Genomic DNA, 12,932 nt, shown 5'->3' on the forward strand with positions numbered 1-12,932 from the left:
GTTGCCGCGTGCATCCACGAGCGCGTGCGAAGATGCCAGCCGGTGAGCCCCCCTTCCTACCGGTCTCCATCTCCCCGCGGCCCATCCCCTCCCTCTCCGGCCTTCTTCCGCCGCCGCGCCCCTCTTCCACCGCCGAGCTGAGCCCCGCTTGGCCTCGAGACGTAGCCAAGGAGCAGCCGAGGAGACCCCACCGGACCTTGTCGTGGCTGGCTCCTCCTTTCTCTCCAGCCTCCTCCCTCTGCTCCACCGCCCCCTCTCCGACCTCTCTCTCTCTATATGAACCACACGTTCGTTGCCCCCCTCGGCCCTCACTTATCCTTTCCCCTCACACCGATAGGTGGGCCCCGCTGATCGGGCCATGTCCATGGCCACGGTCCATGTCCATGGCCACGGTCCATGATGGACCACCAGTAGCAGCGAGGGCGAGCAGTTGTTGCTGTTGCTTGCTTGCACGTAATTTTTTTAGTACATTTGCTTGCACATATGATGTCATTGTAATTGAAGAGGTCTCTGTTATTGTAGTACAGGAGTTCTTGCCAGCATAGGGCCTCTGAACTTTGGGTCCTTTCTGAAAGTGCCTTGATGGCCCTGATGTCATTGCAACTGGAGAGGGAGAGTGCACGGTAAGGGTATTCTGTTATTATTCACGAATCAAGATATATATATATATATATATATATATATATATATATATATATATATATATATATATATAATTAAAGTATATAGTCGCACTATGGTATCGGTTATTTTAGGAGAATACCGCACCGTGGTGTCCGATACGTATCGGTATCGATGTAATCTAGCCCACTACTGCTTCGTAGCCAATCGAAACCTCCTGAGCCCCCCCCCCCCCCACCCATTTATTATGGATGAGTGATAGGTAGAGGAAGAAGATGGAGAGACATGGATGGACCATAATTCCCCTATCCGACACTGCGTGTGAGGTGCCGCTGGACGTTTCGTTTTGGTTTGGCAGCGACGACTAACCCTCCGGCCTGTCCAACGCCTGCTGCACGGCGTACGACCGGCACCACGCGTGCCAGCGCTCGGCTGCTCAAGATGCTCGGCTCAACATTGGGACAAGGATAAATTTATCTTGTGGCATGCTTAGCGAGCAGATCAAGTAGTAGAAAAAGACCAATGGATAAACAAACCCGTCCATGTTTCATCCTCAGCAACTTTCTCCCATTAGAAAAGCACTGACGGTCAAGTTCTTCAAAGCTTTAGCTATCAACATCTATGTCAGTGTTTGGCTCGGAGCTGAGTGTATGATGCATGCAGATTTACCTTGAACAGAATAGAAGGGTCAAAGCCTGAAACCTCAACATCTACTCAACGCGGATGGTGCCTTCCTATGTTCACTCAGAACAAAAAAAATCTGAATATTCCATTCCTGGTACAGCCCTTCATTGGGGGGGGGGGGGGGGAACAGAGTTCCCTTTCAGAAAAAAGGGAGGGAAACAGATAGCTGTTAAGACTATGGCAGGCACGAGAAGAGAAGCGACGCGTTGGTTCCACCAAACCCGAAGGAGTTGGAGATGGCCGCTCGTATAGGCATCTTCTTTGGGGCAGCTAGTGGCATGAATGTGCCTTCGAACAGCGGGTCTGGCTGCTCCAAGTTAAGCGTAGGTGGTGCGACTCCCTGAAAACGTAGATGACGTCAATCACAGGAGACTTTGTTTTTTCCAAACTAATCTGCTTATCACTAGCCGTAGATGACATACATTATGGATCGCTAACACGGTGAGGATTGCTTCCACTGATCCAGCTGCCCCTAGCAGATGTCCAATTGCTCCCTGGGGATAGTTGTGCTGTTCGCCTAAAATGGGACAGAGATGATTTGATAATAGTACACAGAGTAGGAAGAGGAAGGGGTACCTTTGTTGAGGAAAATGCAAGACCACCGGATGTTGCATGATGTCCAAAGACAGATTTTATTGCATTCGCCTCCACAGCATCGCCTAATTGTAGTTCAAATCCAAAGTGCCAGTTTTTATCATTGTCCCAGATGGCACAGGATCAGAAAGATAAGCTATCCCAAAAACAAAGTAAACAGAACTCATCTGAAGTCAATGTTGATCCAGATGTCTTTTGCCAGGCATTTGTGAGTACTTACCAAGAGGAGTTGATGTTGCATGCGCATTCAAATAATCAATTTCATTTGCATGAAGCCCTGACTTGAAAAGGTTAAAAAGGAATCTTAGAAAACTGACACGCAGTTTATAACTTCTTCGCACTTAAAACAAAGAAATGTGGTTTCTAGAATGTACAACACATGACAAAGGTGTATGATTCTGCACCTGGTCCAAAGCCCGCTTCATGGCTAAGATAGCACCTCTACCATCGTTTTGCGGCTGAGTTATGTGATGTGCATCACCTGAAAGAAACTGAGCTTCACAACGCAAGACATACTAAAGACGGAATAAACAATATTATTTATGGAATAGGAGGATACCTGACATTCCATAGCCTCGAATTTCAGCATAAATTTTTGCACCCCGTTCCTTTGCATGATCAAGTGCCTGTCGAAAAGTAAATAATTGACTGTCAAGCAAATAAGATGCACCAAGATAAAGTTTTCACAATAAAATTTGCATAGATTACATAGACAATTAAGCAATTTTCAAAACATTAAAGGAGCAGGATGTGGAGATGTCAAGATAATCCTGGCCACAAATCAGGCATTACTCTTTTACAGTACCGTGGGTTTTACAAGAAGCAAATGATTGGTATTACACAACAACACTGAACCAGGCTCACCTCCAACACCATGACCCCACAACCTTCACCAATCCTATTGATAATTGGTAGTTTTAAAAAAATAAGAATAGGCACCAGGAAGAAAAGGTAAAACGGAAAAAACAGAAAGAGGCATAATTCAATAGTAGCACTACATACACAAATCCATCTCTACCACAATCAAAAGGTCTTGAAGCTGCTTCTGGAAGAGAGTTGTATTTTGTAGTCAATGCCCTTAACCTACAAATCAAGTAACATGGTAATGAAATAAGGTAAGGCTGCTGATACTAAATTACTAATCAGTGAAAAACCAACATACCAATCATGAAGAACGGTTATTATCTGGGCATAAAATTGGATTCTACCCTCACACTCAAGAGGTGCACCTTACAATCTCAGTAAAGCATTCTAGCCAATTTATAATTACCCAAAGAGAGCATACACATTATTCCATCCGTTCAGAAATAGTAGACGTATTTCTTTTGGATTCAGTCTTCGAAGTTAGATTTTGACTAAGGTTTTCTCACAAAATATATCATTTCTAGCTACAAAACTTATATATTGTGAAATCATTTTGAATTGTGAATCTAATTGTATAATTTTTATACACTAGACATTCTTATAATTTAATTAAATGTTAGTCAAAGTACACAAAGTTTAACTTTTGCAAAAAGAAATACGCCTACTATTTCTGAACGGAGGGAGTATTTTGGAAGACAAACAAAATAAAAAAAATGTTAACATACTTGCCTAGAAAATCCAGCTATAGACAAAGCATCAATGCTAGACTCTGTTCCACCGGCCACCATCACGTCAGCATCCCCAAATTGAATCATCCGCGTAGCATCACCAATAGAGTGTGCACCAGTGGCGCAAGCTGTCACAGCAGCATGGTTTGGACCCTAAGTTAGAAGCATTAACTATCCATATTAACATCCATGCAATAATTACCATTGAATAAAAAAACTTTAATCATAGTATATGGCAACACGAAAATTCACCTGGAAACCATATCTCATGCTGACATGACCTGATGCCATGTTGATCAGTATCTTGGGGATGAAATATGGACTGAGGCGACGTAAACGCTGTGATCAGAAGGAAAAAAAAATTCCGTATTTCAGTGATGGATGTGACGAGAAGATTATCATATATATTGCAAGACATATTTGGCATTGCATGTCAAAACTGTCAAAAGTGTGGCAAAGAGATAAAATGTAAATGTAAGGGATTGCTTTTCTGGTATCAACAAAACATCTAATAATGTGTCTCCTGGATGCATTCTCAACATGTCAGGCTTGAGGAACAGAAATTTCAGCAGACAGAAAAACTTATCAGTGAAGATAAACGAGCCAACTACTTCCATACATCATTTGAAATCTAATTGACATAGTTACTGCAATGACTAACAAAAGTAAAAGAAAAGAAGCAATAAGAAAACTGCGGTGAGTACGATACAAACGTTTTCAATGATCATCTGTGATGCATCTAAAATGTCTGAGATGCTTCCAATCCCTCCGCCAATCGAGACTCCCTGGTACAGCTCCAATCAGACCCAGCAACCCAGAAAATACAGAAATAAAAAATGAGCTTCCACAATAAGGCGATTGGTACCGTTCTTTCCTTTTTCTCATCTTCCATAGGCAACCAATTTGCATCTCTCAAAGCCTCATCAGCTGCACAGAGAGCATATGCTATAAATCCCGATACAGATTTATTGCCCTGGAACAAGAACGTTCAATCAACAGTTCAGAACATGAAACAAAGTTTGGCCTTACGAGGCATTTAGCATCACCATTACATAGTTACAATCATAACATAACTTTCCAGAAGAATATAATTGACTCCCTATTGGAGAAGAGAGAAACTGCAGCGGAACACGTGAAACAATAAATATACACCTTTCCTCTAGACCTTTACTTCTTAAAGCATGCAAATATCTGAATGAAGGGAGGTGTAAAACAGCTTAAATTTGTAAGCACTACAGCAGTGAAGACAGTGCCATGGGCTGGTCGTTACATACGTAACGGTACCAGTTTCCAGATTATAATGATTTGCAGCATTGTCTACTGGCAGTGGCAGACCAGGATGGTATTGTAAGATGTGAGCTGCCACATTTTTCTTCTGAGAATTATATGTCAAAAGTCAAATTCATCCTCGAAACCATGAGACCCAGCATGGCAGCATCAATGCATATCTGGGTCATCACACCTTGTTAATTTGTTCATGGCTACAAATGGTGACAAGATGAAATGTGATGTAGAACTACAGCAAAATTTGAACTCCTAACTGCAAAGCATAACATGCTCCGATTCAGCTTCCCTAAGGCCTGAACACAATGCTACAATACTTGCATATAAATTCAGCGCCAAAATAAACAAGCATGAGCTAGTAACCTTGGCCCACTCTTCCTCGTCGAACTCGGCCTCGCCCTTCCCGCGCGGCACAGCGGCGACGACCCTGGACGGGAGCTGCTCGAGCGTCCTCCCCGTCGCCGCCGCGTCTCCGGGGAGGCGGAGGTCCTCTGCGGCGAGCGCGCGCACCGCGCAGCCCCCAGACACGAGGCGGTCCCAGGTGCGCCCCACCCCGCGGCCGAGCGGCGTGACGGCCCCGAGCCCCGTCACGACCACGCGGCGGCCCGCGGACGGGCGCGGCGGCGGGAGGGAAGGCGCCGCCTCCGCCGCTGAGGTGGAGGAGAGGCCCCGGAGGAGGGGGAGGAGGCGAGCGCGTCGGAGGAACCTCATCATGCGCCGGGGAGCAGCTCGTTGACGAGGCGGTGTGGCCGTGTGGGAGACGGAGGCGGGAGGCGGCGACAGCCGGTAGAGGGGTCGCGCCGTCGCGGATAATGCCTGCTTTCTCATTGGGCCGTATGGGCCGCCCGCAATCCGGTTTGCGAGTGGGCCGAGAGGTCCAGGCAATGTCTGCGATGCAATTTGGATTTTTTTTCAAGTTTCGAAATTAGTTGAAATATGGGCCCATTTTGGAAATTAGCAAAACTAGACGATTGTCGCTCATTTGGCGGGTAAGATATAAATCTTGCCCACTGAACCAGTGAGATATATACAAATCGTTTTATCATAGTGCGATCTATTTCCTCGCCTAATCACAGGGCGAGGAAAGGCCATAGTGGCATGCCACTGTGCCCTACTCGGCTGCCACCAAGGCCAAACAACGTATCGCCCGGTGAGTGTGAGATTCAATAAAAATCTCCCATCCACCGGGCGTTACATATGCCCACACTTCTAATGGGGCACATGCAACATATCACCTGGTGAGCAGGTGATTTAGTAAATAAAAATCTCTTGTCCACTGAGCAATTCATTGTTGAGAAAACAAAGCAGATGTTGAGGACGGTGATTCTTTTCCTGCGGAGTGGAACAATCTTGATTTTGCAAACCTAATCGTGAGCGAAGGCTATCATGTGACGTAGGAGTACAATGAGAACAATGAGTGCTAGGAGGCTAAGTACCCTAGCATCCAGGCTATCAAGGATGTTGTGGTTCAATGTGTGGCATCTCTTCGAATACAATTCAGGGTTGTGAAGTGCAGTAGGAAAGAGTGTGATGTGAAGTGCGTGAATGATGATTGCCCGTAGCAGGTGCATACCTTCAAGGGGAAGTGGATTGATTACTGAGAGTGCTCGATAATGACGGAGCACACTTTTAAGTTAGAGGAATTGGAGAAGTACCACATGAACTTATCATCCAGATTTGTTGCTAATGTCATATACAGTTAGATTATGGACAATATGAACTATGAGCCCGAATCAAAATGTGGTGGAGATGAGGTTCAGGACGTACGAAGTATCGTACGATAATCTCCCATGTCAACTCCACACCATTTGTTAGAATAACCCGGAAGTTATTATAATATTGTGCACTACCCCTCAGTTAAGGAACCTGGTATGTTGGTCCTACAATGCATATTCTTTGCCTTCGTAGAATGCATACAACCTTTCATGCATTGCACCCTATCATTTGCATCGACAACACATTCGTACCGAGAAGTACAAGGATCAAATACTCGCATAAATTTGAATAGATAGAAACAACTAAGTATTATTAGTAGTGTTTGCCTTTTTTGAGAGTGAGAACACGAATAGTTGGTATTAATTCTTGAAGTGTCTAAAGTTTTTGTTGTGATGGATTGGTCAAATGTCTTGTACATTATCGGCATGCAGAGATTTTGCAGACAATCTTTGATATGCAGCATGGTTTAGTACATTGTCAATTCGAATTCATCTGGCTGGACATGAAGAGCAGGTGGTGCATGAGGTATTTAGGTGAAAACTTTTTTAGGTAGTTCAAGAATAAGAACTTTATGAATCTTTCTAATAGGTTGTGTAGTCGGAATCAACAGCGGAAGTTCAACATCTTGTGGCAAAAACTTGATGAGCTGACCATGAAGCAAACTGAAGAGCTAGCAAAGAGGCTAATGACGGGAGAGAAGGATCTCCCTGTGGCTCTTGGTCAGATCCCACTAGATCATCCTAATACTACTGTAGAAACTCTCATCAGTGTTGGTTCAAAATTGCCATCAATGATGACTTTTGAACCGACACTGATTACTCAGTACTGATAGTCACAGACTATCAGTGTCAATTATGAAAATGGCACTGAAATATCCATCAATGCTGGCTGGTGGGTCCAACCGGCACTAATAGTCAGTCCCCAATTCAACGTTTTTTAGCCCAAAAAAAAACAAAAAAAAAAATCATGACCAGAGGCGCTCACCCAGTCACTACTCACTTGACCTCACAATAGCTCCGTGATTTTTGCTGGCATACGCTTCCCAGGACTCAAACTCGCGACCTCACAATAGCTCTCCTCTCTCGCGCGTGACCCTCTAACCATCTCACATTTCATTCGTTCTTAACTATAATAGCAAAATCAATCCTTTTGATATCTTCTGATCGAATGTTTGAACGACTATTTGGACATCTAAATGATCTTAGATCAAAAGGTGATCAACTACAAAATTGTAGAGTGCATCAAGGGTATAATTTTCATATAAAGTTTTCCCCATGCAATTTAGTATAAAAAGTTATGAATTTTTTAAGATAAGGTGTCAATTGACCATGACGGTAGGCTAAAACTTCGTTATGATAATTTAGGCACTTAAATGACATCAAATTAAAAAGTTTTCAACTACAAATTTGTAGACCTAGTTGAGTTCTACAATTTTGATATAAAAATTTTCCTCATCAGAGTTCGTATGAAAAAGTTATGAATTTTTTAAGATAAGCTATACAATAGCAATCATCAGTGGTGGTTCGTGGCTAAAATCACACTGATACTTACTATCAGTGGCGGTTCATGGCTAGAACCGACACTGATACTGATTATCAGTGCCGGTTTGTAGCTAGAACCAGTACTAATATATCAGTGGCGGTTCGTGGCTAGAACCGGCACTGATATTGATTTATCAGTGTCGGTTCGTGGCTGGAACCGGCACTGATAAATCAGTTTTAGTGCTGATTCTTAGCTACTCAGCCATTGTTCGCACGCGAGAGTTTAAGAACCAGCATTGATATATTTTTAGTAGCGGTTACTGTTGAACCGACATTAATGATGCGTTACATATGTGATGTTCTGTAGTAGTGTGATCTACGGAGGAGGACTTGGTCATATGTTAAGACCTTCTTCTAGTGGATTGAGCATGAGCCAAAGAAGAAGTGAGCTTTACTGTATGGCACTGAGGGGTTAGGCATGGTATCATAACAATAAACTTAGCTAAGATGTACAACTAGGTTATAAGTGGCGTGAGAGGACCCCCACTTGTTGCAATGGTAGAATTTGTTCTGCATGGGACATGCAAATACTTCATGGACTGGTATGCAGCAACGTCTATGGCAAGGAATGACAATTGGTTGATATATGGGCTCAAGTTGACTCAATACATGGTCGATGAGACAAAGAAGGCACAGATGCACTGGGCTAGGCCCATGAGCACTGCAGAGCACTGATTTGAAATTCTTTGTAGGGACAAAGGTCGGTGGGGGGGGGGAGGGGGCAATCTTGAGAGGATTATCCATGAGTGTATCCTTAGGAATAATGTCTGCATATGTACCTGCCACAAGCCAAGGCTGCTTCATAAGCCATGTACATATGTGATTGCTGCTTATATTGAGACTTAGTTGGCGCCTCGCATGCATGTGTCCAAGTATTTTATGAAGGAAGCTATCATGGCTACATGGAACCATGAACTATATGTATTTGGGATAGTTGGTTCATTTACTACAAAACCCTGGATCGGAGAAAATGTACATCCCAGATCTAGATACCATGAAGCAGAAGACGGACCGTCACAAGACTACATGCATTTGGAATGACATGGACAAGTCTAACGCCAGACGTGAATGTACTTGATGTCACCTAGAGGGGGGTGAATAGGCGTTTATGAAATTTAAAACTTAGCAGCAGATTAACAGAGTTCGGATACTCCGGTGAAGTTCGAATACTTCGGGTTTCCAGAGTATCCGGTCTTGTCCGGATTATCCGGCTTATACAGGATTGCGAAATCGAAATGAATCTAAGCAAGTCTACTAGAGTCTAAGAGTTACCACATATTCTACTATGAGTAAAAAGACTTTATCAACAATACCCTGCAGTAAAACACTCACGAATAATAGGATTTGGGAAAAATTCCAAAACTACAAGAATTAGTAGAACTTGCACGAAAATTAAGGAGACAAGGATTTATCCCGAAGTTCGGACACCTCACTAAGAAGCGTCTACGTCTCTGTTGAGGAGCTCACAAAGAGCCCAATCTCTTTCAACCCTATCATCTCCTAGCGACCGCAAAGATCAAGCTAGGTTTTCTTACTTAAATGAACGAGCAATTACAAACTTCTCATGGCACTCCACAATCCTTGGGTGCTCTACGGGCGACACCTTGCCATCTAGGAGCACGAGGCTCCAAGAGAAAAAGATCACAAGTGAACGCTTGACGATGAACTCAATACTCAAATATTGAATTTTGGCTCAACAACTCAAATCACACTTCCAAACCCTATCTCTCAATTCTTGGAACAATCTAAGCACTATAGAGGTTTAGAGGGGCTATTGAATGCTTTGGGAGGCTTTGTCAAAGAGTAGCTCAGCAGCAACAGCAAGCATTCAATGCAAAGAGGTGGGGGGTATTTATAGCTATCTCTCAAAAACTAGCAATTACTGTTCTGGTTGACCTAACTTGGAGTATCCGGTGAACACCGGAGACTCCGGCCATTATTTCAAAACGGACTGAGAACTGTGTCAAAACTAGCCGTTATAGTTCTATTGAACTGACCCGGAGTATCCGGTGAACACCGAAGACTCCGGGTGGCACTTAGTCGCCACACAGAAAAGACTCGGAGACTTGCCGGACTCTCCGCCCTCTCCAGATACCGGAGTATCCGGTGAACATCGGAGACTCCGCTAATTTAAAATAAATTCGAACCGAGACTCTCTGACGGAGTCTCAGACTCCGGCCGAAAACACTAACTATCGGAGTATTCGGTGAACACCGGAGACTCCGGCCATTTTAAAATTAAATGGATACCGACGCTCTCTACTAGAGACTCTCTCGGAGACTCCGGCCACAAACACCAAGCACCAGAGTATCCGGTGAACACCGGAGACTCCGGACATTTAAAATTAAATCGGAACCGAGACTCTCTGGCGGAGTCTCAGTCGGAGACTCCGGCCTAAAACACTAAGTAACGGAGTGTCCGGTGAACACCGGAGACTCTGGACTCAGAACACTTTGCCTATTTTCCAGTGTCCGTGGATGAATGTGTCTCTCAACATTTAGTTCTAAGAGGTTACTTTGAGCATTGAGACACCATCAAAACTATCAATTGCATCCCTCTTGATAGTACAGTTTTCATAAACTCAATTTCAAAAATAAAATCAAATTAAATCCTATTGAGTACTACAAAATGCTTCTTTTTTCTTTTTGAGGACGCCTACGTCGTATAACATCACCCATAGAACTAAAGCATGTTCATAGCTTCAATAAACTCATTAGTCCCTTAATCGTTTTGCTACCAATAAGCCAAAACCCACTTAGGGGGCCTAGATGCACTTTCAAGACGTCATATCAAATAGTGCATTGAATGTACTGAAACGAGACACACTTACAAGTACTGCCCTAAAAGCACACAGGAGATAGACGCCAACGATGTCAAAGCAGGTCCTTCAGGCGCAACAACTGATGGGAGACGTCCATGTCCTCATCGTGCACACACTTCATCCACGAATAATGGAGTTGTGTGACTAATTATTGTCGTGTAATTTGCAGTTATTGAAAGTTTGGAAGTATGTTGTAATGAACTACGTTATGTTAAATTAGTGTTGTTATTTTAAGTTTTCAAGTATCTTATAACAAACTATGTTATGTTAAATTCATGTTTTGAGTCTTATTGTCACCATGTAATTCACAATTATTCTATGCTTTAGAGTATGTTGCTACAAAATTGTGTTCTATTAAATTCTTGTTGTCTCACTCATAATTATCATGTGATTTGCAAGTGTGGTTTACGTGCACTCGTAGCTGCTTGACCCACGCTTGGATGTTAGACACCGCTCCTACTTGACGACTATTCTGGGGACTGAGCTCCCGGTGCTCCGTCCACAGATTATAGAGGAACTCATGAGGTTGGATGAGCATTGGATCCCAAGGTTCGCAACATATTGCCTTCACGTGCTTATCGGATCAAGTGAAAGCATGAGGCCACAAGGCACCCAGACTTGGATGCTTATGGGGATGCTATGCATGCCTTTCCCTTAGGGCCACCAACTGTCGCAAGAAGAAGTGTTGTCACACCAACTAGGTGAACATTATTTTCCCCTAGCATGTAAGTATTATGCCATTGTACTTCATCGATCGTATGTAACCTATCGTTGTCCATGTTCTTAGCTGCAGTCATCTTAGCATTGTCCATGTTATTGACCCTATTCATCATACCGGCACTAGTGGAGTTACTACTACAATTTTGATTTTATGTCATGTCTACTTCATATTTGTGGTATGTACTATGCTCTATATCTGCCATGTTAAACATATTCTCGAAATTGAAATCTTTGTATAACAAATATATATACTCAGATTATTTCAATTACTGGCAGCTGATAACAGAATTAAGAAGTTGTGATGAATGTTGCTCATTCTTTGATGTGATGTAATCTTTTCCAACATTTTTTCCAGCTCAGGGAAAAGAAGAAGTTTGTCTCCAAGTTTGGTCCTGAATGATTGGAAAGAGTCTAGTGACATGCCACGAGCTTCACGGGCATATCACCGAGTTACCAAGTTTGGTCCAAGTTTAATGTTTGTGTTGGATGTTGAACCTTGTTTACTCTTATGAATACTATCAAGAATTGCTAGTGGAAGTCCCCGTTTGATGTTTCACCTTTATCTCTCTTTATGAATGAATTTTCGTAGAAATGCTAGTTAATATGATGGCGTAAATCTTATAGTTGGAATGAGCTCTTGCCTGCTTGTTATAGCTGTTCTAAGAGGCATTGCATTTGAATACTACATTGTTGTTCTCTGGTGCTACAATTGTTTAGAATCAGATATCATTGTAGTATGCAAATGCTTCTTCAAGCAACAAATGTGGCATCAGAGCCACCTGAAAAAAACCAAATCACTGCAAAATTGGATCAAGTACCAGCCACATTCAATTCAATGGGTCATGTGAACTCAGATTGTTGTTAGTAAAGCAGTTAACACAATGTTGTCCTAAATAAATGGACTAAGATACAAAATGTACGTTTAAGTGTAGAACTGGCAACAAGTTTTTGGTATCATACAAACACTCCCGGACGGAAGAGATCAATGATGGTCATTCTCTATCTGCCTCTGATCATGCATTATTTGCACAGGATACCATTTCCAGACCAGCAGAATGTAAGAATCACCACTGGAACATAAAGAAGAAACATGGGCGGAGATGAATTCATCTTCCCTTTCGTGAATACACCAGTCAAAACCTTGCCAATTTGCATCAAAGTGCTCTAATTGCATCCAAATCAAACCTCATGAGATTGCACCTGCAAATGTTGTACAACATACATAGGCAGTTATCAATTTTCCCGTGAGCCGGCAACTATTTCTGAAGCTCGAAGAACTGTCAGATGAAGGACACAATCACACAAGAAACTGAGCCCAGCACTGCATATACTGGCTTCATTGTGTTTATCGGAATTCAG

General features: G+C 43.0%; 1 protein-coding gene across 7 annotated transcripts; it reads right to left on the reverse strand.

Moving 5' to 3' along the window:
* Positions 1–1,264: 1,264 nt before the first annotated feature.
* LOC133918567 (3-oxoacyl-[acyl-carrier-protein] synthase, mitochondrial) lies at positions 1,265–5,617 on the reverse strand. Of its 7 annotated transcripts, none has more exons than XM_062362496.1 (13): positions 5,139–5,617; positions 4,357–4,464; positions 4,205–4,276; positions 3,744–3,830; positions 3,493–3,644; positions 2,902–2,982; positions 2,764–2,797; positions 2,459–2,525; positions 2,304–2,380; positions 2,120–2,180; positions 1,882–1,964; positions 1,728–1,799; positions 1,265–1,645 (listed from the first exon to the last, which is right to left on the reverse strand). In XM_062362496.1, exons 1-13 carry the CDS (start codon positions 5,601–5,603, stop codon positions 1,481–1,483), a joined length of 1,524 nt encoding a protein of 507 aa, XP_062218480.1. In that variant the 5' UTR covers positions 5,604–5,617; the 3' UTR covers positions 1,265–1,480. The 7 variants fall into 7 exon arrangements, 3 of the variants coding, with proteins under 3 accessions (XP_062218480.1, XP_062218481.1, XP_062218482.1); XR_009909792.1 differs by having other exon boundaries at positions 1,505–1,645; positions 1,728–1,822; XR_009909793.1 differs by lacking the exon at positions 1,265–1,645 and having other exon boundaries at positions 1,729–1,799; positions 1,882–2,035.
* Between the last annotated feature and the right edge of the window lie 7,315 nt (positions 5,618–12,932).

Source organism: Phragmites australis, chromosome 5, assembly GCF_958298935.1.
Source record: "Phragmites australis chromosome 5, lpPhrAust1.1, whole genome shotgun sequence".
NCBI classification, from domain to species: domain Eukaryota; kingdom Viridiplantae; phylum Streptophyta; class Magnoliopsida; order Poales; family Poaceae; genus Phragmites; species Phragmites australis.

Coding starts and splice junctions, on each gene's coding strand:
- LOC133918567 (XM_062362496.1), bottom strand. CDS start 5,603: ATGAGAAAGCAGGCATTATCCGCGACGGCGCGACCCCTCTACCGGCTG. Junction 2,181..2,303: donor TGAAGCGGGCTTTGGACCAG/GTGCAGAATCAT, acceptor AACCTTTTCAAG/TCAGGGCTTCATGCAAATGA. Junction 1,800..1,881: donor TTGCATTTTCCTCAACAAAG/GTACCCCTTCCT, acceptor AACTATCCCCAG/GGAGCAATTGGACATCTGCT.